We start from the raw sequence: 25,565 nt of genomic DNA, 5'->3' as shown, positions 1-25,565 counted from the left end.
CCAGAATCTGTAATCAAATCAAAGTTTACCTCAGTTAATTAAGTTGTGGGTAAATGATTAAGTGTCAATCAACAGTCCAGAAACACACCATATAAGATCAGGAGTAGAGAAAAACAGGGGAAAAGAAGGTCACACAGCAAGAGAGAGGCAAAGAGGAAATGGAACTTGAAGCTTGGGCCAGGTGAGAGCACCTACTTCATGATCATCCAAAAAAACTAAGTATTTGAACCTTGCTAGAGAGAGCTTGCTATTCTGTGTTTTTAGGGAATTTGGGTTTCCTGAGTCAAGAATACTTCTGTTAAAATGGCCTTTCCTGCTTGGGGGTGCATTCTTAGAATAGGGAGATAAGCTCCCACTTATTTTGTGGCATGCAGGTTTTCAGAGAGATTTTATCGAAAGGTTGTATTGCATTTAGTTTAGAAGTCAGCTTTTTTCCTATTTTGGCCTTTGTAGGCATTAAGAGTTGAATACTTGGTAAGAGTTTGGGGTTTTTCTGGGTGATTAGGATGTTAGGAATCTGGAATGCAACTACTTGCAGTGCTATTTTTTTCTGACAGAACTTCAGTGCAAATGTAATGGATATCTATATGAACACTGACTTTTAACACCACTGCAACCTGTGGTCCATTGCTTCCTTTGTTGCCCAAGACATGATTCCCTTGTAATAATCATCTGATCCAACCTTCCTGATGCTCTACAAAATTTGAAACACTTCAATCAAGTCAGACATGTTTTGCCGTCACTGAAGAGATTGTTCCTGCAATGGGTACTCATAACAATGTCCAAGCAAACTGACTTTCAGTGTTGTTTTTACACACTACTGCAAATGGCTACGAAAAGCTTCTCTGTGTTTCCTAGTCCCATTGACATTGAAGCAGAGGGGATCAGTCATCATCACACAACTGACAGTTCAGTGCTCATCTTGTGCCCAAAGATGGGTTGAGCTGGGATAGAGAAAAGAGTGCAATGTGTGGTACAACCCAGGAAAATTACATTTTCACCTCTTTCTTTATTATGAAGCTATAACACATCAGTATATAGATATACAATACATATCCAGGCAATAATGGCTTGAAAATCATATAGAATGGTTAAATGTGTTTTGGAATTTGTAAGCAAAGAAATAATTATGAACAGACATCAATGCGCTCCTTTGTTAACTTTGCTTACTGGCCACATTCATGGTCAATACTGCATGTCTGGCCCATTCAATAATCATTTATTTGATCGAATTGTGAGCCAAGGACTGTTGTAAGAAAGAACATATCAATGTAATCTAATGTATAGCTTGGAGACAAGCCTTTTTATTTTTGCTTTTGGGTTTTGTTTCCACAAACAAAAGGTGAAATTCCCAAAACCACCCAAAAATTGATTGGAGAGGAGTTACATGCTCTGGATTGCATAATGAATTCCCCTGCAGATTATTTCATTTGGATTCTGTGATGGAGTGTAAATTTAATAAAGAGTCCCACACAGCCCATTTGTGACCTCAAATAACAAACTGAACCAAATATACAGTATGGTGGCAAAGACTTAATTACAATTTAGTCTAATAAACTATTTGACTCTGCCAGAAGCAGACTCTGTCAGAAAAATGTGCTTGGACAGTTTGAGGTACTGTACTTCATGGTCAAAACCCCATCAAGAATGGGTTGCCCCTGTACAGACCCAGGGTTGTGAGTTGATTTCTTCCTGTAGCTCAGAAGATCTGTCTGCCTCCTCATTTGACATTTTCCTGGTCCGTCTGGACTTTCTTCCAGCCCTGCATGAAACTGAAGCTTGTGCTCCTGTGCCTGAAGGAAGGCAGGTTGGGAGTCCGAGATTTGGGCAAGGAGCTGAGAATCCCATTCTTGGTGTCATCACCCCGCTGTCTCATTATGGCCAGCGCTGGGGTCACCTTCAGGTGGTAGGGGTCATCACGCTGGGAACAGGGCAAGGATCAGTGAGATTACAGTAGGCAGGATTTACATCAGACTGTAGTCACATTAACAATAAATCTGTCCTTCAACTTGTCTGGCCTTCTTAAAGTTTTGCAGTGGAGTGATTTATATTGTAATGCTTCGGGGTTCAAGTGGGCATCCACACCACTGCCACATCAGGTTGGCCCCCCACCGTCAGGGACTTGAACCCAGGCCTCCAGCGTCACTCAACAGGGACCCAGCCTCTTGAGCCAAAAGGAAATCTCCCGTCAGCCGGGCAGCTGTGGTCCCTAATATACACAGGGAAGGGAGGTGACATCACCACGCTGGTAAGTCGGCCCTCACAAGCAATGGAGACCGTATGCGTTACAATACATATAACACAGGTATCTGTACAGTGGTTTGGAAAAGAGCTGTCCTACTTGGTTTGGAGGGCTCTCCATTTAATCTGTTGTTTTTTTTTAATGGAGTTTGTAACAAAAGTTCAGGAGGAATGACAATGGCCAAGTTCAATCAGACTCAACTGTCAGTAATTAGCAATCACTTCTGAGGTCATTTCCTCTCCTAAACACTATAACTACTGTGTGTGATTCCCTTCTCTCTCTCACATGTCTTTTTGCATCCCACCTCCACCCCATCTCCATCTCTGCAGCTGCCCCTTAGTCACTCCTCACTCTGCAGGGGGGTCCCAACCTCCTCGTCCTCTGGCCAGGAGGTCAGCCCTCAAACAAGTGGGTGAAGCCAACTTTTCACTAAACATTTTATAACTCTTTCATTACACTTAATTCTTGGGTGTTGTTATTCCTTGTGACATTTCAGGGTATGTACTACTTTAATATATATTAATACACTTGTGTTGACAGAATTCATTATAGTGCATAATAAGTGCAAGTCATTATGAGTTTTGTACTACAATGAAAGTACTCATTACAGTAAAACACTCAGACAATGTACTTGTCTGGGTGATGTTTGCATGATCTGCTTGTGGTTTGGAGGATTTTCCTCCACCACCAAGACATGTAACTTATTTTAATTTGCTCCTTGAAAATAATAATTCCTTACACTTATATAGCACTTTTCTGGACACTCAACTCAAAGCACTTTACAGGTAGTGGGGACTCCCCCCCACCTGGATGATGCAACGGCAGCCATCATGCGCCAGAACGCTCCCCACACACCAGCTCTCAGTGGGGAGGAGAACAGAGTGATGAAGCCAAATCATAGATGAGGATTATTAGGAGGCCATGATTGGTAAGGGCCAATGGGAAATTTGGCCAGGACACAGGGGTTAAACCCCCTACTCTTTTCGAGAAACAGCCTGGGATTTTTAATGACCACAGAGAGTCAGGACCTCAGTTTTACATCTCATCTGAAGGACGGTGCCTTTTAACAGTATAGTGTCCCCGTCACTATACTGGGGCATTAGGACCCACATAGACAGCAGGGTGAGCGCCCCCTGCTGGCCCCACTAACACCTCTTCCAGCAGCAACCTTAGTTTTTCCCAGGAGTTCTCCCATCCAGGTACTGAGTAGGCTCACACCTGCTGAGCTTCAGTGGGCTGCCAGTTGTTAATTGCAGGGTGATATGGCTGCTGGCTAAAATGTCCCCACCCAGGGATCAGTCCCTGGTCCCCATGAGGAAAAAAAAACTAGGAGCTCTAACGTATTACTTTCCATACTACACAGTTGTATTGTGGGTGTCTGAAGACATCCCACTGGGTCAAGTATAATTTAAAGGAATATTATTATTCACAAGGACAGGGGAGCTGTCAGTTGCAGCTCTGAACCTACAGCAGAGCATTTTCAGGACCCCCAGATTTATTCTTTTATAAATTTACCCTCCCCTATATACTAAAGCCTGCACCCCAAAATAGCAAAACTGGCAACACAAAAGATTTAAAGTAAAATGTCAGTATTCTAAAGAAGTAGAAATATCTATCAATATATTTTACAGGGGAGGTCCCGATTAGACATTTGAAGAAAATTGACACAAAACTATGTCTGCTTCATACTTTAGAGAAAACTAAAGTTAGCATAAGTTGCTAAAAATAATGGACAAGTGCGACAATCCACAAACAAGGCCATATACTGTCTCAGGCAGTGTAACCAGATGTACCCCTGAACCTCACACTCTCTCTTCAAACCATTTTCCTGAAGGAGCATGCAGATAGTCTCTGCCATTCTATCCACTGGCATTGGCTTACCTTGGCTTGTGACAGCCTAAAGCTAGTGGTCTTCTCCAAACCATCCTCAGAGAACTGGCTCAGGTCCCACATGGACTTGCTGGCCCCAGGCACAGCAGTGCGAGCTCCCCTCACAGGCTGGGCCAGGGAACTGCGCCGTGCCTGCAGTCCCTTGAGGATATCGCTGAGAGAACTGGAGGCTCCAGTGTGGGAGGGCTGAGATTTCTGTGACCGACGTAAAGAGACAGAAGAACCTATAGGTGTTGCCTGCATACAGACACTGTGACAAAGTATACTAGTACTACTTAAAGTAGTAGTACTACTTAAACTTAACATGAAATCCAGTTATGAACTCCTTTGGTACGACCTCCATTAGAACATATCTATGCAATTTTGGTTAAAGAATGGACATTGATGTACAGAGCTTTCAAAATAATCACTTGTTTTACAGGCAATGTTGTACACAGAAGTTTCAAGTCTTCAATGTTCTGGCTTGTATAGCTATTTTAATGGATTTTGATTGAAGTATTCAAAATCCTGAAAGTTATTGGCAATGCCAAAAAATAGGAACAGGAATTAATCATTATTATATACCTGACCAATTTGAAATGGCCAATAGTAATAATATTAATAATTGCTTACACTTATATAGCGCTTTTCTGGACACTCCACTCAAAGCGCTTTACAGGTAATGGGGACTCCCCTCCAGCACCACCAATGGTGTCTTTAGAGTTGGCTTGCCGTGAAGATGCCTGGACCCACATGTGGGCTGATGGTCATTTGGAAATGTGGAAGGTCCCTCAATGACATTACAGAAAAACTTGCAATTTCTTGGGAAGTCGCAGAGGTTCTTGTTTTACCAAGAACCATGGCTAACCAATTTCAACCACTGGCGGTGCTAAGGAAATTGTGTCACTAATCACGGTCACTGATGGCCCGAGACTTGGACTCAAGGAGCTCAAACCGTACATGCCCTCGCAGCTTGAACCACTTTGGAGATGTACACCTCAAACAGAAACACATGCAAAGACTTGCCTTTGATTCGTCAGGCCCAAGAGTCTGCTCTGTCTCTGCCAGTTCAACATTTAGGGCTATTCCCACCAGTGTGTTTCTTCTGAGCCTGGAGGAGAACTGCCTGAGACCCGGGACTTCCTCTTCACTGTGACTGGAGGATCTGGCTCTGAAGTCCTCCCTTGCAGAGACCTCTGTGCTGTGATTGGGCGACTCGCCACTTTGCCCTTCAGATGGGTTGAAGACGTGGGCGTTTGCAAGCGGCTCATCCTTGGGCTTGCCGCTAAGAAAGGAAGCACAAATGAGCAGCACTGCCAAAGGGAGGCAGGTTGAAGGTTTACTTGATATGTAACAGACTGCCTCATGAGATCCAATCCAGCTTTGCTAATTTTCTTAGATGCTATAGCTGTTCGTCGTTGCCTGCATCGTTGTTGCTGCACAGTACAGCTAAAAACAGGGATGTAGATCTTTTTGTTATCAAGCTCTGTGCTGAGGGAAGTCCCCAGCCAATTACATTAAAGACTTTTAAAGACGTTTGTTTAAAAAGAACCAATAAGTGCGGAATTGACATTTTTCACTTCTGTGCGTATCTCGAGGTCACATTTGCACAAAGGACCTAAGAAATTCTAATAAGTAATGCACTGTACTACTAGCTTTTTTAAAATTAAAATACTAGAACAGAGATGTTATTGAACATACAGTGCTCACAATTAGTTGACAAAGTTCTACATACAGTAAATGTATATTGTGATGCCATAATTTCCCCCCATCATTTACAGATGCTTTTGCCCCCACCAAGATAGCCACAAAAAAACAACTGCCCATCAATTACTGGAACATGGAACAGCTGCATGCCCTGTTCAAGCGCTGTCGGCCACCTCTTTTGCCCTCCCGCCCTCCCCCCCTTGAGACAGCCCTGATAGCACATCCAGTATTTTTAACAATTGCAGTTGCTGTCACCAGTGCTGAACACTCGTTTAGCAAACTGAAATTGATCAAAACTTATCTAAGGTCCACCGTGTCGCAGGAAAGACTGTCAGCTCTGGCTTTGCTGTCTGTAGAGAACAGCACCGCAAGGCAGGTGGATTTCAGCGATATCATCGCTGTGTTTGCTTCGACGAAAGCACAAAGAGTCAAGTTGTAAACTTTAAAATAACTAGTTACTAATTATTGTTATTGTAGAAACCAAGAGATTCGAGCCTAAGGTGTCTGTTCGCCAAGCCAAGCTTTATTGTATGCATACAAGGAACCACAATAAGGACTATTGTTATAGTAGTTCAAAGGAGATTCGACACTACACAGTTTACAGTATATACACTTTTCTCCTCCCCCCCATGTCTTTGAGGTACTTTCCCAAGAAACTCAAGGACTCAGAGAGCAATTAAATTAAACATTCCTTCCTTATCAGATAGTTTAGTACAGAAGATGGGAGTTTGGTACAGAAAGGGAGAAGCATCTGTGCTCAAGCAAGCGTGAAGGTTAATAATAATAATAATAATAATTGCTTACACTTATATAGTGCTTTTTGGGACACTCCACTCAAAGCGCTTTACAGGTAATGGGGACTCCCCTCCACCACCACCAATGCAGCCCCACCTGGATGATGCGACAGCAGCCATAGTGCGCCAGAACGCTCACCACACATCAGCTATCAGTGGGGAGGAGAGCAGAGTAATGTAGCCAATTCTTAGAGTTTAGCATGTGAATTCAGCAGGAGTTCACATCTCCAACCACTATACAGTTCAAGATGTGAGCCCGTTTTAATTCTGCTCTCTTTCTCTGTGTGCACTGGCAGAGGGAGGAGGAAGCCGGGGAAGGGGGCTGGGGGGGCTTTCGTACTGTTTTTACTTGCACCCGGGCTCAAGTATGGGTTGTGCCAGCCCTGGTCAGAAGTGAGCTGCAGATGCCAACTTTGTAGAAGCAAGGAGAGTGAAAGGAGACTGCAGCAAAAGAAGACACTGTGAGATTGTGGTGGGAAACCGTCAAGACCAAGGACCAGAGGAGAAACTGAATAGAGGAAGGAAACGTACATAGGTGAAGGTGAAGAAACTTCACTAGGTGTGTGGAAATGTCCTTTTTTGTTTAATACAACAGTGCTCCGGCTAGCAAAAAACTAGAAACACCATGATGTACTAAGACAGAACTTTTATTGCCCTTTTAATTTATAGAAAGGGCTATTTCCAAACCAAACTTGTAAGAAAAGCAGAGCAGCACAGTCTTTTCTATCTGCCTGTCAGTTCTGGAGTGAACACAAACAGTACTCTGTATTTCCTTCAGCATCACTCCATTTCCTAGGCAGCCACACATTTCCCCCCACCCTTTCTGAAGATATTACAGCCATACCTCCAAAGCTGCCAAATGTTGGGTGTGGAAATGGAGACAGATACAATATGTACTTCAATGGAAAGTGACTGCTCAATCGCTTCTCTCCACATGGCTAAGTGCACACTTTGAATCCTACTGTTAATATGATTCAAGGTCTCTAATAATGGGACTATCTTCTCCTGCACTGAGTCCCCCTCATGTGCTCTTTGCACCAGATTGTGCAGTTTTTATTGGGGAAATCTTTCCCGTTTTTCTCACTCAGCCCCTTCTAACATCCACTGGGATCCTAACTGGGAGATGGGTTTGTCGTTTTTCCCTACCGTTGCGCTGAGTAACTGCTGCTCCAGGTGGGCGTTTCTGTTCGAGATCGGAGACGTGTACTGGAAGACAAGCAGAAATGTAGAAGAGGAATGAGAGTGATTTCCAGGAAACAATGTCAAACATTTTGGCCTTTTGAGGATTTCTTTTAACTTTGTTCATCACAAACACAAACAGCAGGTCTCACTTTAAAGAATGGGTGTTTGGCTGCATCCATGTACTGCTTTATATACAACATATCAGCTGTGACAGTAGTGCTTTGGGACTCAACAGTGCCTATGCAATGAGGCCTGATCTCAAGGAAGCAGTGCATATCTTCTGAAAAGAAATCAGTGTCTTAAAGACTGCTTTAAGAAAAATGTTAAATCTGCTTTTTAGTAGTTTTCTGATGGGGAAATGCTTTATTTCTTCCAATCAAAACACACATTTTCCCTTTTTCTGTTTATAATCCTTGATATCTGGGACCATCCAACAACAACCCAAACTGAACAGACGAATACTGTTCACTTGATTCATGATTTATGGTTTATGGTTGTTTGATTCCATGTGCTCTGATTCAGCACAGAGGTGAGGTGGGAGCTGGATAACACATTTTAATAGTTAATAAACGAGAGGAAACCATTTGTTCCACCTATCTCTTTTGGAAATGAGTATCTTATTAATTCTAGGATTTCACTTAGCCATTCTTGGAAGAATCCAGGGTATCAGCTTCACCAACAGGTGAGATACCTTGTTCTATACTCACACAACCCTTTGGTGAAGAAGTGCCTCTGGTTCATGTTTATTAATCATGTTGAATATGTTCTCTGCATTGTCTTTGTCAGTACTCTTGAGTGAGGATCTTGAGGACACTATCGTATCAAGTCATTTTCTAATCTCTTTGTCTTTGAGGATTTCAGGACACTATACATTAACATCAGCCCAAGATGACTGGTAGGTTCTCAAGATTTATTTTTTCAAACAGAGAACAAAGTTGCATACCTTTGTGTGCTTTGAAGATTGGAGTCCCATGGATTGTGTCTCCTTAATTGAGAGAAAATAACAAAACTGCCTAAAACTGAATACATTATTCATCTCAATATAACCATGCTGTTACTGCTGACAAAATCAAAACACCTTTCATACAGTGATCAAGTAAAAGTATCTTGAATATGTTCTACCAAAGCTGGAATTTAGAGGAGGCTTCTGTTCTTGAGTTGTATATAGTTGAAACAACCTTCAGATACTGCTACTAATTCTGAAGAAGAAGAAGTTGAAAGCACCCACCTGTATTTTGGGGGGCTGCTACTCTGTGCTTCAGTCTGAGAATGGAGACATGCACTGGAAGACACACAGCACTGAATATAAGATCTATGCATCAAGTCCCGTGGGTTTTCAGAAGAATTTTAAAGATTAAACTAAATAAGCTTTGTGGAAAACATTTGATTAAATCTTATTAATGTACTCTATTGCTTTCTGGATTTCAGAATTCTGGGGACCAGTTTTCCTGTCAGAAAAATCAGAAATATTTAAATATGAGAGTCTGCTGAAATAACAGTATTATCATGCAAACAGATGCAGCCCAGACTAAGGATTTATTCCATCTAGATCATTGACTAGTAAGTAGATTAATTAATCGTTGGATCTCCCTCAGCCATTTTTTAAAATAAGTCAGGGTATCAGCTTCTCCAACAGGCTGGGTAGTTTGTTCTATACTCCCACTACTCTTTGTGTAAAGAAGTGCTTCCTGTGCCCTCTGCTTCATGAATAACTAATCATTCTAAATACATCCTCTAGGTTGTGTTTGTCAGTTCTCTTGAGGGTTTTGACTACTTATATCAAGCCCCTTCACAATCTTCTTGCCTACAGGACACTGTAGGTTAACATCAGCTGGCACAGACAGTAAAAAACCTGTGCTGAAAGACGCACATAAGCTAAACATTGAACTAATCGCAGGATGCTTGTTAAGAGTTTTTAGGATTTTATTGTCTAAAAAGCATTAAGTTACATACATTTGTGCATTCTTGACATCTGACTCCTTAGGATCATGTTTCCTAGAAGAGAAATAAAACTAAAAGATTAATTTTTTATATTGTCGGTGTCAATATGAAGACAGGTCAGCTCTCAGTTTGGTAAAAGGACCAGCAGCCATATCACCCTGCAACTCACAACTGGCAACCCACTGAAGTTAAGCAGGTGTGAGCCTGGTCAGTACCTGGATGGGAGACCTCCTGGGGAAAAACTAAGGTTGATGCTGGAAGAGGTGTTAGAAGCCCACATCCATGTGGGTCCTAATGCCCCAGTATAGTGACGGGGACACTATACTGTAAACAGGCGCCGTCCTTCGGATGAGACGTAAAACTGAGGTCCTGACTCTCTGTGGTCATTAAAAATCCCAGGGCGTTTCTCGAAAAGAGTAGGGGTGTAACCCCGGTGTCCTGGCCAAATTCCCCATTGGCCCTTACCAATCATGGCCTCCTAATAATCCCCATCTATGAATTGGCTACATTACTCTGCTCTCCTCCCCACCGATAGCTGATGTGTTGGGAGCGTTCTGGCGCACTATGGCTGCCGTCGCATCATCCAGGTGGATGCTGCACATTGGTGGTGGTGGAGGGGAGTTCCCATTACCTGTAAAGCGCTTTGAGTGGAGTGTCCAGAAAAGCGCTATATATAAGTGTAAGCAATTATTATTATTATTAACATATTTCTTTCAGTCAAAGTTGGAATTTTGGAATTGTTGTTACGTAATGGGAGACTCACAATCTCTAATTGTTGTGAAATACTTGCTGAAACACTACCAGTCCAAATGTTATTGAACAGAACTATTTCATTTCCACATAATTCAAGTTGAAGGGTTCCAGACTGCAGAAAATCCTTCCTTTAGCCTGTTTACTGGTAGAGGAGCCCTATGTCACTCAACACACCAAGGCCAGGCAAAGGTTTAAAGGAAAAACAACCAATGTGAAATGCCTTCCTAAACCCTTTCTAAACACTTAGGTCATGGTTGAACACATGGTACTGGGATCTCATTGTAAGTGTAATTATTTATTTTTTGAAAATCTAATGCATTTTTTTTTAAACAAGATCATTGTACTTGGAAATGTAGCTGCATTTGAAATTTGAAATATATTCAAGCATAGCTGTGTATTTAACAATAAACTGAATGTAGACTATTCAGCCACAACACAACATATAAATTATGTCATCTGAAAAGCCAAAAGGATCTGTGTTTCTTTGTTAAATGCAATTAAAACAGAAACTCTGTGGGAGTCGGAAAGGTGAATTGAAACTGCCTTATACAAAGAGCACTTATCCCAGAGACAAGATACTCCTCAGTGAGAATAGACACAGAATTGTTGCCTGGAACAGGAGTTTATTACACACACTGGACCTGTGTCCTGTGTCCTGTGAGGCTGCTGATCTTAATCTGTGGTTTGGTCTGAAATGGGGATATATGTGCTGGAAGACACACAGAGGAACAAAGGTAAACATCAGCACAGGAGGACCTCAGGTGGTCACAGGAAACTTAAAGTGTTTAGAAAACATTAACACAGTCAAATCTTGTAACTGAAAACAGATTCGTTACATACTTTTCTGTTGTCTGGAGATCTGACTCTATAGTCTCCTTTTTCCTAAAAATACAAAAGTTTTAAGAAAGAAAGAGAAGAACGTTTTAACAGTTTATGCTGCCTGTGTAAATGATACTATTATTACTAAGAAGCTGCAGACACTCACTGTAATGGTAAGGTCAACAATTAAAGTTCTGTTATCTTCCATCTCTTTTTACATAGGCAAAATAAATGGAAAAAGGAACTACTGTACAGACTGTGCCCTAAAACATTATAAGAAGGAAAGCCAAGCTTTTCTTTAAGCTTAGTGAATTAACAAAGCACCACAAAGGTGCTGAAATGGACACATTCACAAGCTTCGTAGGAAATATTAAATATAGTTGCTTACATTGGTGCTGCCTGGAGGTCTTTGTTCTGAAGATCAGGTTTCCTAGATAATAACAAAGAAACTTAAGAGGATTGTGTTTTACAACCTTACAGTTTATGTTACCAGTACAGAATCTGGAGTGCTGGGTTAGATCAACCTGATACTTGTCCTCCAAACCAGATCCTCTGTTTTTTAGCTCACTGCCATGGGCAAAACATCTCGAAACATACTGAAAACATACCAATCGAAAGAGCACAGGATAAAGTTTCATTTAGCTTGGTATAGCTTAACCCACAAGGACAATAAATTAAATATTCAAAGCACATAGGCTCTTAATTCCTCATAGCTTCCTACAGAGGTTTAAGAACTTATCTGTTCCAAATATAGAGCCCTAAGGCTAAATATTTTAATTTAACCATGAGTAAGCTTAAATGTATAAGGTGTCTGCAGGTTTTTTGTTCATTTGGTGACTCTAGCAATCTAATTACTGGCTTAACTGTACCAACATCCCACAGCTCTTCAGGTGCTACTATTTTAAAAAGACCTCGCAAAGCTACAGACACACTCCAGAACCAGGATTGGAGACCCCTGAGTTTGAATATCAGAACTAATGTGAACCCACTGCACAGCATATGCAACGCCAATTTCTGTTTTGGGGCTTACTTGCTTTTATCCAGCTCTGAGGAGAATCTTAAATCCTGCCCTTCTTTACTGGAAGAAAGCTCTTCCCCTACAGGAGCCCGTCTTTCGAAAGACGGAGGGATGTGAACATGCAACCCTTCCCACTCGCTTTCCTTCTGAGATTCCTGCTGGATGATTGGGTATCCATCTGGGAGAAATCCATCCTCCTTCAAAGATTTCACTCCAAGCTCCTCCCAGTTAAGCGGACAGTCTGAACACGGAGGGGTACTGAGGTGACTTAGGTTGTCCAGTCCCAGAAGTGTGGCATGATCAAAGGCTTTGTATTCAGGGTATGGGAAAGGGCCTTCAGGTTTGTTTGGTTGTTCGCCAATCTCCCAGTCACTGGCCAAGGGCAGTGATGATGCGTACAATGTCCTGAACTCATTGTCAAACGACTCCACCACCTCTCCATTCAACACTGTCACCAGCTGTCGGTGTAGATGGGCGTCTGTCCATGTCAGACTAGGAGACAGAAACACAGGAAAGGGGTCAGTGTAGAGAAAGAAGGCTACACTAGGAGATGGGAACTAGTCCAGCTGCTTCATTCAGGTTCACTCAATCCTTAATTATATCAAGAGACATGGTCTAATCCATTATGATAAGATCAATAAGAATGGAAAATAGCTCAAACTGGGAAATGGGCAACACAGGATGTGGTCCTCTGTTCCAAGTGACATGAGTGAAACTACCCAGCCATGGGATGGAAGAAGATTCCCTGGAACCTTTCAGGCAGGAGCACCATGAAGTTCTAGGATCCACTGTCTATTATTAATTTATTTGAATACATTTAGCAGTTTCTGGGCACCTTTACCTTGGCTTTACTTTAGTCTGTGCATTCCTGCAGCTTCAAGATCTGCACTTTACTACACTGCACCTCAATGTAAAATACATTGGTGTCCTTGCGTAAACATGGCACTGAAGCATGTATCATTTCGCAGCATGGTTTTCCTTAGGTCCAGTAAAGTAAAACACAGTAAAGCAAACCACTCTGTCCTCCTGAGTGACTTATCTAGCTAGCACAAGTGAGGGCATTCAAGGCTGGGTCATGTCACTAGCTGTCTGACCGGCCTCTCTAAGCTCTCAGCAACACTGACACCTGGGCATCCTGGGAACCTGCAGGTTGGCGGTGCTGTCAGTGAAAGACGCATCTCTTCCCCCAATCCAACCGTACCAGGTAGTGTCACCTGTGATGTGTTAGAAGACAAGTGGCTTGAAGGTGTGTGGGTCAGAGGAGCTTACATCCCTGTGAGCCGAAACATGAAACATACTGAGTTTACTATTCCAGACTAGGTGCATATAAAAACGCCTTTCATCAATTTTCTAAATTGCTCTATCCAGTACAGTGCTGCTGGGGAGATAGGTGAACCTGGCATGTAATAGGCATAAGGCAGGACACACCCTGGAAGGGAAGCCAGTCCATTGCAGGACAGACACACATACACAAGCGCACACACTCACTCCAGGGCCAGTTTTCCAAGAACCCAATTAACCTACCAGTATGTGTCAGGACTGTGGAGGAAACCCACACAAACATGGGGAGAACTTACAAACCCCACACGGACAGCACTTCAAGAATTGAATCCAGGGCCCCACCTCTGAGAGGTACAGTAACTATGCTAACCACTGTGCCACTGTCCTGCTCCGACACATAGCTTACAAATCAGAAGTAAAAAATAAAGAACTATGGTAAAACCAGTGCAAAGTGGAAAAATGAAAATGAAATTTTACCAAGGTAAACTATAATATGTGTTGCTAATTTATAATCGTTCTCATGATTTTTACTATACAAATGTCAATGATCTGTAGCTATTCAGTAGACCAATAAGCTGGGGCTTAAATACTGTATGTAGGAATACCCATGATCATAAAGAGCAGGTGAAAAGTGATGTCTATCTGAATGCTGTATCTTTCTCTGCCCTCCCAAGTCCTTGTATAATGAGAGTGTTCTGCTTTCTTGCATATGGTATACAGTAGACTGAGAATGAGGAATTTAATCTGAGTATATGAGATCCTAACAGGATACAATACTCTAAAAAGTATTGGGCCAGCAGTTATTGTGTCTTTAACAAACAATTTGCATTTGAATGGCAACATTTTTTCCACATAAGCCAACTTGACATTTCTGTAAACATTGTTCTGCTTCTGCCATCACTCGTTACAGTGTGTCATGATCGCCATCCCTCCTCTACAGGGCGCTCCGACCCTTTTGTGTTTTTCATTATCACGTTCACCTGCCCCCTGTTCAGTCCGGAAGCTCGGGACTCTGCATTGGAAGTCTGACGCCCGGAGGCCCACCTAGCATCAAGTCGCCCTACGTCTATAGCTTGAGGGCTTAGGCTTCCGATCGGCATCCTGTCCAAGCTGACCAAGCTTCCATTCCTGACTGTGTTTTCCCCGTAGCCCTTTTCCAGTCACTTCCGGATTATACCACCTGCACAGGGCCTTAAACTACGCACTACACGGGAGTCAGGACCGGCTCCCATTACACAGTGCAGGTGAGTGAGCCAGTTCCACAGGTGGCCAAGAGTGTCCTGGATATGATACTGCTACCATCATTGGTCATAAATAAGCCATTGGTCTTTAGAGCACATTTGAATATTTGGATTTTTGAAAGACACTGCACATAGGGTTAACCCAGCGGATTATTCCACGTTTATTTGCAAGACAAGTACATAGAGTCGCAATTGTAAACCATAAAGGAAATAACTTTTTGGGAGAAGAAGAGGAAATTCTTCTTTATTCAAAGACATCTATATGTCTGGAACTAGCTTCCCTACCAGATGCTTGAAGCCCAAACTCTAGGTAAATTAAAGAAACAACCGGAAAAAAAAATTATTAAACTACAAAACAACCAAGATTGGGGAAATAGCTTCCTCTCATTTATAACCTTTCTTATGTTCTTATCTTTCTTTGATTCACCTGCAAAAATTATTCTGCGCTATGTTTCTTCCCCTGAGGGCTAGATCCATGCCACTTTTAGTTTTACCTGTAACTTCCTAGGACTACCGTCTCCAAATCCACCAAGATGAAGTTGTCTTTCAGTTCCCCTGTGACCACCTTCCCATCCCGCGAGCAGAATGTGTTGCCTCCCAAGACGCGCACCCTCATGTTCTGTGAAGAGGAGAGAAGGAACAAGAAAAACAAGTGAGATGCTCTGGCAGCCGAGGCAGTCGTGGCACTGTCCCAATTGCAGTGTATAAATATCAGATCGTCTCTGTGAAGTGGATTCAGTGACATTGTTCCTGTGAGCATGTTACTTGTCATGGTAAACGGGGTTAAAGTTCCTTAAAAGAAGAGGGTGTCCAATGCTAGCCAGTGTGTTAAGATATAAATGAGATTAAGCATGATAATCTTTACATTGATAAACATTACATCAAAAGAACTTTAATTCCAATTTTGCAAAAATATATGTGAGGAGAACATTTTGACTTCTGGAAATGAATTTATTCTTTCATCTTAAGGACTTTACAGCAGGCTGCCAGATGAATGCACTGCAGTTGCAGCCAACATGCCACTAGAGGCCACCAAAGGGCAACTGTAAATAGACACAGTAGGTGATAATTTCTTTATTGATTCAAAGTGTTTTTGTGCACATGCTCACATGGATTTCATTAGAGGTTTGTTTGGTATAAAAGAGCATGCACAAGGGCAGTCGGGTTTTCTTTTTGTAAGATGTTGAGTATGGAAGAGCCTGCAAGTACAGCCTTCTTGTTTTTGCTTCAGAGGCTATGTATTTTTTTATGGTGCAGGTTATTGGAGTTGCACTGGTTGAGAGCAGAGTGTCACAGGCTGCTAGAGATCAGAAGAGGACTTTATTTCAGATAGAAATTCAGATTGTTTCAAATCCTAAAGACTTGCATCATTCCCTCCTCCCTGCAGGAGATGGTATATTGTGAATGTAGTTAAACCTGTTGTACATTTTTGAAGTCATGCTGCCAAACACATTCCTTTCATAGAGAGCAGTATTCACCTTGATGAAAATAAAATTGTCTGCTGCAAAAATGTCAGTGTGGGTTATCGGGTTTGGTCTTTGTTAGTCTGTCTAGCTGTCATTTCTTTGGGATTATGGTCAGAGCTATTGTTCTATCTTGTTTCTGTTTGTGTTTGGCGAATCAACCGAAAGGAATTCATGCATTGCTCTGGTGCATAAGAACGCCTTGCAGACAAAGACAACAATACTTCAGTACCTTGGAAAAATATGAAAAAGTGCATGCAAGTGTGTGTTGTGATTGAATAAGGCTGCTGTGTTTGCAGGAAAACAGGGAAACTGCACTTCTATTTACAAACAAAAATAAAAATACAACAATTAGATATGAGTCCTGCCATGTTTGTGTGTTCACAGCACCTCTCCTGTCAGTTTCTTATTCTTCGGTAGATGCTGCTTTAATTTCCAGTGTTACTTTCTGTTACATCTGCTTTCAAATCAACCAACACCATATTTATGGGACTCCGATCAGAAGACTGATCTTGGCCATCTTTGGTGTGTTGATGACATCCGTGTAATCTTTTTGTTTTTAAAAAACAACCTTAACCTCACTCTCTGCTCAGGATTCTCATCCTGCTGAAATACAAAGTCCTACAAATGTCTGAGCATGAAGTATCATATGAGCTAGTAAAATACGCTGGATGTTTGCAGCTTTCCTTGCTCCACATGTGATGCACACTTCACAGTGGAGACAGTCACAGGGGCTGAAGGGCAGAGCCAAATGCCATGTCTCACACTGAGCACAGTCAGTAGCTCGTTTTCCTCCATAAATGTGCTGGTAGTTCTTGTGGGGAAAAAGCATTTTTTGCTTGTTATGCCCTCAAAATGTAAAAAAGTACTGCGAATGAGTGCATGGACGTTCTGCAAGCACATACTTAAGGAAGGAGAGGGTTAAGATGAATTTTGTATGGGCTTTGTGACATCAGCAGCATTTCAATATAATACCGAACCAGGCAACTTTCATTTTTACTCAAACCATATTGAATGAAGATTGATCATGTTTGTATTTAGCTGTTCAATAATTCTCAGAATATGCTGTATGTTCTTGCTATTGTAACAAGATCACCTTTCTATTTATTCCAAAGACGTTAGTCTGTATTTTTTAAAAAGACCACAAATTTCTGCCTTTGTCTATATGCGGTATGTTAAAAATATCCCAGCTTGCCACCACCCTGTAATGGGTAATGATGGCTCACTTCTTCAGTTTCTTTGGGGTGTGCTCTGTTTTTTGTTATATTTAAGCAAAAAGTTCAGGTTAAACAGAGCCACGTATAGACTGAATCCAAGGACATAGATATAGGGTCAATACCTCAGAGTGCAAAAAAACAACAGGCACTAACTGTATACAGAATCAGGCTATTGAGTGAGATCAAAACTGGAATCTCCACAATAGCTGAGTGACCTTATTCAGGAGAAGTGAAACGAAACGCTTTATCACACACAACAATATGAGCCTTTTGCAGGAACTCCACAAGAGGAAACAGAAGAAAAATCTCTTTTTCTTTCACTCTGCTTCACTGCCAAAATATGCTTCTCAGCTGTCCTGTGTTTCCTGTGTACTCACTTAACTGCTGCTTAGTGTCATAGAAAACCCTGCACTTAAGTACTTACTGCAATTCACAGGAAAACATTTTTTTTTCATTGTCGCCTCCATTTATGTACACTACTTATTTGTTTGGATTTCTAATTGTTTCAGAATTTTGTGAGGGATATTGAATGTGTGATCCATATTTTATATGCTATATTCTGACTATTCTGCACTGAATTGTTCTCCTTTAATTAATTGTATCGCAGGACTCTTGTGCCATTTTTACTGCTTCTTTGTTTTTCCTTGAAAACAGCTCAGTTTATTTAAACTCCTACTTTTATTGCCATTATTTATAAAGCACATTTCACAATGCACTTACAAGCTGCGGTGCAAATCAAAAACCATAAACTTTTCTAAAAAGGTTCTTAAAAAGGAACACAGAGTAAATACGATAAGCATGTGACGAAACCTGTGACCACAGTAATCAAAAGAAACACCAACACGAAAAAGGATTTTGTAAAAAGGTGTTTCGCTAACAAAAATCACTTGAAAAGTTTTACAGATAAAAACACAAATTAAAATGAGTTTGGAAGATAAATGCAAACGTTTCAGCATGTCGGAAACTTTTTAAAGGTGGTGTAGAAAGGAGCTCCACATCTGTGGTCTGTGAAACTATAAAACTGAAGGTCCAGTCTTCTTATTTTAAACCCTGGGCATGTTAAACTCTGTGACTCTCAGGTTTAGAGCAGGAGCACTAATCTTAAATAGTGAGGAGCTAAACCATTAAAAGCTTCATATCTTAGTAATAACTATATAACCAGAAGCCAAAACATGTGCTATATGCATGCAAGAATCAGCCCTTAGTAACAAGCTGGTAGCCAGTTCTGAATGTGTCGCTGTCTTGTAAGGACCTTATCTGTTGCACCAATGAGCAGAGCATTATAGCAATTGATTCTTGATTAAATAAAAACATGGCAAAGCTTTTCAGTTCCGGTTAAAGACAGGAATGGTTTTACATAGGCAACATTACGTAAATTGAATAAAGATGCCTTTGCAACATCTAGTTGAGTCCAGGTTTTTAAGGGACATAGGAGAGTTAATTCCCTTAGCATTAATAAATGTAGTTTATATCGAAAGTTCAGGGGAGAGGACAACAGCCAAATTCAGTATTGGTGTCAGTAATATGTTATCAGTTTGGTGTCATTTCCTTCTCTAAAACACTATAAATACTGGATGTACTGTAACCCCCTTCTCTCCCTCCCATACTGTACGTTTTTCTGCACTTCCACCACATCTCCCCCTCTGTTGCTGCCCCCTGGTCACTCCTCACTCTGGGGGTCTCAACCTTCTTGTCCCCTAGCCAGGAGGTCAGCTCTCCCCCAAGTGGGTTAAGCCAAATTATATTTCCTAGAGCCCTCCATAATCCTTAATTATTGGGTTTTTGTTATTCCTAGTGAACTAGTATTAGCGCTGTGTTTTGCCATAAAGCCAAAGTGAAAAGGTTAATAAAGCTCATTAGCAACCAATGATACTAGTGCTGATTACTCAGTTGATGAGTGCACAAAACTTCCTATGATCACCAAATTCCTATGTAAATCCATTGTTGTTTTTCTTGTAGTCAAATAATATTTTGTTAGAGGGCTCCTACAACACACTTCCATCACTGTCTGCCTGTTTTGGGTATGATGACTAATACAATAAGTGTGTTTGTGTATGAGGATTGTTCTGCTGGCTCCCAGATGGGTAACACCCATACAGAGAGCTGATAGCAGAAACTATAACTCAGATAAAGCTGTGATGAATCTGGGTTTTTCAATGTGTAGGCTGTTTAATGGATTCTCCACATAAGAGTGTTCAGCCAGCTTGCTTTGAAATGGATGTCCACCACTGTCCACTCAACATCCAACCTTGAGGCTGGTTGTCATGGAGACATTACAGTATCATTGGTGTGACCTGGTACCGAGTGAGAAATGATGTAATTTAACAGAAGTTCAGGATGATGTAAAATCATACGTACAGTATAAATACTCCCTGGCTCCCCTAAACTGAGCAAATCTTATCTAGAGTCTGTCCCTTCGCCCCAACTTCACCCTTGCAGCTGCCTCCCTAGTTCATTCCTCAGACGTTAGTGGGTTCAGCTCTGATCTTCACTGTCATTTCCTCAGCCAGTTAATGTCAAAGTAAAAAGTACACTGTACCAGCTCATTTTCTCATTATTAGAATCAGGCCAAACTACTGAACTGGCAGTTCCTGCAATGGCAGATAGAAACCAGGGTCTTTCCTGAGAAGGCATTACCTGGTGTTTTAGCCTGCTAAGCGTGCAGTGCCCCAGTGCTCCTCTCCGGTTCAGGATGATGTACACCGGAGTGCCGCGATCCGCCGCGCCCAGCAGGTCGGCGATCACGACATTGTCTGTCAGTTTGTCCGTCACCACCGCGACCACCTGGCAACCAAAACACATCAGTCTTCCCACAGGTGAGGGGATTGGGGGGTGTAAGGGACTGGTAAATTCCCTTTCAGTACCTAGCAGCTGAAATAGCCTGCCTTTAGGAGCAAAGCTATAGAGCTATTTTAAAAAACGAAAGCAAGATGCCCTTCCTGTACCAAATAATTTTAACAATATTACATGCCTTTGTAGGTGATCTGTGCCAAAGGGTTTTACTATCCCTCTAACAAGCACTAACAAGATACTGCCTATTGGACCTCAGGGTTATACGTCACAACTGTAAAAAACTCAAAGTGAGTAAGTAGCAAAGTCACAGGCTTGAACCAGGAACCTCCTGGTAACAAGCCCTTTATCTGGATCATCCTCCACCTCCACCAGAAAATTGCAATACACACATCAGAGCAAAGGATCTCATGCCAGACACAGAAGATCACCAATATCACGCAAACTAAAACAGCCACCTTTCGGAGCAAGAATTCTTAATTCAAAAACTATAACAGCAGGTGTAAAACATAAATTACAGACACTGTATTTTTTTTAATTCATCCTCTTGCTTTGCATTTTAAATTTCTTTCTATTTATGTGATTTATTTTTTAGATATTGTTTGGGTTGCGATCAAAGGATGAAAGATAGCACCTTGTAATATTGGTATATCTGTTGGCTTGTTGCGATGATGAAATTAATCTCAGACACAGCAGCAGCTGGTAGAAGCCACCTCTGAGGTGACAGACGAGTAACCCGGGTCAAGGTCACCCGTGTGATGAGCTGATCCAGTGTTTTTCATGCACACTCTTGGATCGGGGTTTCAGTATCAGCATGTCCGTTTGGTGACTGCCAGCAGCAATGGGAAAAACCCATCCCTACCTTGCTGGCTCCTTGGATCAGCTTCCTCACCACCTCTCGGATTTGCGGTGCTCCCTGAGTGGGCGGGCTCGTGTAGACTGTCGCCCGGGCGATCCCTTTCCAGCTCCCGTTTTCCGGCCAGCCCATCTCTAGGCTGGGAGCCGGGACGTCCGTGTGCTGAGGCCAGTAACTGACGGAGAACTCCCACCAGGCCAAGTCCTCGCCCCCCTCGCCCCCCTCGTTCTCCAGCTGCACCTCACTGTGCCTGTAGTCCTGGGCCCAGCCGTCGATCTGGGCCACCTCCTCTGGGGAGAGGAACGGGCCGAGCCTCTCCAGGCTGAGCTTCGTGTGGAAGGCTCCCGGCCCGGCGCTCAGTAGCGACTCCAGCGCCCGGCGCTCCTGCTCGCTGTAATGGAACTCCGGACTGGACTCCGTGATCGGGAGGAACTCCGCGTCCTCGTTCAAGCTCTGCTCCTGGGAATTAGACATGCCGTTCGCGGACAGGACGATCGGAAAAATTTCAGCTGAAACTCCTAGAGGGATTTCTCTTCGGACCACCCTAGGCAATGAAAATGGTTATTCGAGGGCTTGCTGATAATAAGAACAATGATCTTCTCTGTCGCTTGTGACTGAACCAAAAATCACAGTACTTACCCAATCATAGATATAATAATAGGCTCCTCACTTTGATACTGGCGAAATCCATTGGGAAACTGGATCTCCTTACTCCTTACAAACAATTTGTAGAGTGGATTGAAAGAGGCTGCTCTTGTTGAAGCAGCTACGTCAGAGGTGTAAAATGTATCTCTCTTAACGCACAGAGTGATGGCAAGAGCAGTGAGGAACAGGTAGCATTCAAGCACACAGGTGGACCTGGGGCTGCCCTGTAAGAGAAGCGGAGCATGAAAATTAGCAATAGTGGAGGAGACCCCCTCTGTCTTGGGGCGTAGCCGAGAGTAATCCGGCCCCTGGGCAGGGTGAGACACCTACCCACCAGTCATCAGGCTACAGTCTGGCACAACACACGTACTGCGGAATAACAATATGTTTATGCAAATCCATTGTAAACGTGCAGTGTATGTGTGTTTTGCATGAAACCGTAACCACCAAGTGAAGGGCTCACTCAGTTGTTGTTTGTACAATGTGCAAACAACTTTATATTTTTTTCAGAAGGCTGGATTTCTAAAGCACCAAAATCAGCTGTTAAACAACTTGAGAATTCGAGAGCGGCACGAAAGGGGCTGTCAGAGAACCAGAAAATTAAATAAGCAGAACTCTTGCTGGAAAGTCCTTGAGAGAAAATAGTTGCCTTCAGTTCATTTCATTTACTTATTTGATGGGAGAGTCCTGTCAGAGGGTACCTGTCATACAGTGACAAGAGGAGATGATTTAGACAGAGTTCACCTCTGCTCTGCTTATCTTTGTATCATGAATTCCTGGAAATTCAGCCCCAAACCGTTGGTGCTCTTTCGAGACGTGAAAGAACTGGAATTATAGTGTTAAATAGCATTGAATGAACCATTTAGAGACAGCATTAACACTAATGACAATTCAGAATAAACACTGAATTGTGGTGGCATTGTGTCAGACCACATACTGTAGAATCACCTGGGCACAGCACCAACAACAACAACCACACTTTAGGCAAGTGCAGGCTGTCATACAGTTCTATTACATTCTTAGAAAATGGAAGACTAAAATGTATTTCTTTTTGGAAACCTTCAGTCCAATCAGAATTGTCTATCAAACAGCAAGCCGAGGCATGATAAATACCACCACTGACAATTAGTGACAATTAGACAATAGGTGCTCACGTTCTATTCTCTCAAATAAGAAACTTTATCGATAGATAGCAATGGTGCAGAGATATCCACTGAAGACAAAAAGATATCAATTTACTGGCACAAGGCCATCATGTAGGCTCAGTCATAATCACATCCTTACGTCAAGGAAAATGATGATGGAGTCACAGTAACCTTATGTGAAGCATAAAAACAAAAATGTCAGGCAGACTAAAAGCCTTCCTTTGGAATTTATACCATTAGCAGTTTTCAAATGCAGAAGACACAAGTTGCTTTATTGTATACAAGCCTCTGCGTTATTCTTTTCTGCAGGATTTAACCTTCTGTGGGGCCTGTGGATTAATTCGCTATTACCACTTTGTGTGTGGAGCAACTGTGTATACAGTATATATACTTTTAAATGATTTCTATTCAGCCTTGGTGTTATAAAGTCATAAAAACAGCTTTGATAATGCACATGACTTCTACAAATGCTTTTCCTACGTCCACAACTGTTATTAACAATATAACATTTTATACTATTTTAATGAATACAATATAACATTTATATTATTATTTTGTATCGTGAAAATGAAAAGCATGGTTTTGATGCCAACAAATCTGATAAAAGTATTTACAAAAAAAAACGATTATGTATAAAATGGAATTACAGTTGCAGTAAATGATTGGAAAAGCCCTTTTGCTGTAAGTGTGTTACAGCAGGTGAGCAGAGTGTGTACTCAATTGCAGTTAAAACTGGTAATGTCACAAGAACATAAGAAAGAGAAGAGGCACATCTAGTCCAAATGGTAGTTAATAGTGTTACAAGGATCTCATATGGTCATTTCTTGAAAGAAGCCAGGGAATGTGATTCAAAAACATGACAGAGACTGACTGGCACTTGAACACCAGCAGCAGGTACAAAACTAATTCAGTCCCTCACCCTGAGCAGCAGCTCTCCCAGAGAGATCTCATCTGTCACCGACAAACACGTTCCCTCTCTGTCCTGCCTTCCTGCTCTTGCACCTCCATCTCTCCGAACCACATTCCTACTCTCCTCTCCATTTTCCATCTCATTTTTCAGTCTCTCTTTGCTATTTTCAGTTCATTCTCTATATATTTTTTAATTTTCTCACCTCTGAGTACTTCGGGTTTTCTGTGAAGAAGAAGGATCAGCAGCCAGTATTCGCCTGCATCACGGGCTCTCAGACACTATGTATTCCAGAGCATTCTCTGAATGCATTGTTACTCCTTTTTCATTTTCTTTTTGATATTCTAATTCCAGGCTCTTCCCGGGATTGTATTTCATTCATTCTGCTTTGTTGCCTTTGGAGCCACTGTCTTTCACCACCGAATATGGAATCACATGGTGCTCCAGTTCTCGGCGATCCAGAAGAACAGGTTCGCCTGCTGAAATATCGAAAGAGGCTCCAAAGAGCAGAGCCAACCCTGGGGAACTTCAATAAAAGAGAAATGTGACATTTGTGCTCAATTGTCTTTTCCTTTCAGCCTCCAGAACTGAAATCTGAAAGTCTGCCAGTGTGTAAACTCATCAGGCTCATAGCGCTGAAAAAGCTGAGACACAGATGTGTGCACTGCAGAGGGAAATAGCTATTCTGATCTTTCAACCTTTTCTAGTTTCCCCGGTTCTATGTATTTAGGTAAATTTATTGCGAGTGGGCCCACATGTGAAGTATGGTAAGAATTTCACCTCTGCAATACACACTGCCCTGAACTTATGCAATCTTTGATTGTCTCTGTTGTCTCATTACTCAGGCTCCTGGAACGTCATGTTTTCACATCTTTTTCAAACTCTTCATTTCACACAGACCTCTGACATCAGGCTGACAACATGTAATGTCTGATGAGTTACCCCTCCAAGCTTTTCCTAACCACTTTATTGAATATGGGATAGTGGGAGAGCCGGAGCCTATCCCAGCAAGCAACAGGCAGAAGGCAGGATAGACCCTGGATGGGACACTAGTGCATCGCAGGACAGGCAGGCACCATTTACCTACCACCTTGTCTTTGTACTGTGGGAGGAAACTGGAACCCATGCGAACTTGGGGAGAACATACAGACTCCACACAGACAAATTGTAGAGTGGATTGAAAAAGGCTGCTCTTGTTGAAGCAGCTACGTTGGAGGTGTATAATGTATCTCTCTTAACGCACAGTAGTGATGGAAAGAGCAGTGAGGAACAGGTAGCATTCAAGCACACAGGTGGAATTGAACCCAGGGCCCCAGCACTGCGAGGCAGCACAGCTGGTCACTGCACCACAGTGCATTTACAGATATTTATTATTTAATCAATCGTGTTTCTGCCCTTCTGTACTGTTCTGGACAGGACAGAGCTCAAGGTGGAAAAACATTCTAACTTTCTAAAAGGAGCTGTGAAGGTAAACACTAATTTTGCAGATATTTGTGTAGCCTTTAAATAATGTACACAAACTTCATTTGTGTACCTCAGTTTACTGTCAAGCTTTATTGCAGGTTAATATAGCAAAATGTTTCAGATTATCTTATTGTAAATACACTTTATTTTGGGATATGCACATCACATAGTTTTAACCATTAAGCAGCCTTTAATAAACTATTTGTAAATGACAAATATCTAACTTCAATT

At 42.0% G+C, this 25,565-nt stretch overlaps 1 protein-coding gene across 9 annotated transcripts; it reads right to left on the bottom strand.

Annotated features, from left to right (window-relative positions):
- Positions 1 to 989: 989 nt before the first annotated feature.
- On the bottom strand, positions 990 to 24,549 carry sack1e (scaffolding CK1 anchoring protein E). 9 transcript variants are annotated; one of them, XM_088617003.1, is made up of 16 exons: positions 24,076 to 24,548; positions 21,813 to 22,042; positions 21,180 to 21,717; positions 20,165 to 20,311; positions 15,342 to 15,466; positions 12,338 to 12,817; positions 11,696 to 11,737; positions 11,329 to 11,370; positions 9,748 to 9,789; positions 9,201 to 9,242; positions 9,023 to 9,076; positions 8,738 to 8,779; positions 7,759 to 7,818; positions 5,138 to 5,396; positions 4,124 to 4,327; positions 990 to 1,921 (listed from the first exon to the last, which is right to left on the bottom strand). In XM_088617003.1, the coding sequence occupies exons 2-16, from the start codon at positions 21,818 to 21,820 to the stop codon at positions 1,721 to 1,723; spliced, it is 2,286 nt and encodes a 761-aa protein (XP_088473129.1). In that variant the 5' UTR covers positions 21,821 to 22,042; positions 24,076 to 24,548; the 3' UTR covers positions 990 to 1,720. The 9 variants fall into 9 exon arrangements, with proteins under 9 accessions (XP_088473129.1, XP_088473133.1, XP_088473130.1 ...); XM_088617007.1 differs by lacking the exon at positions 8,738 to 8,779 and having other exon boundaries at positions 24,076 to 24,549; XM_088617004.1 differs by lacking the exon at positions 9,201 to 9,242.
- Between the last annotated feature and the right edge of the window lie 1,016 nt (positions 24,550 to 25,565).

The sequence above is a fragment of the Lepisosteus platostomus genome, chromosome 23, assembly GCF_059453375.1.
Source record: "Lepisosteus platostomus isolate fLepPlt1 chromosome 23, fLepPlt1.hap1, whole genome shotgun sequence".
In the NCBI taxonomy this organism is placed as follows: Eukaryota; Metazoa; Chordata; class Actinopteri; order Semionotiformes; family Lepisosteidae; genus Lepisosteus; species Lepisosteus platostomus.
This window is presented reverse-complemented; position numbering and strand designations above follow the sequence as displayed.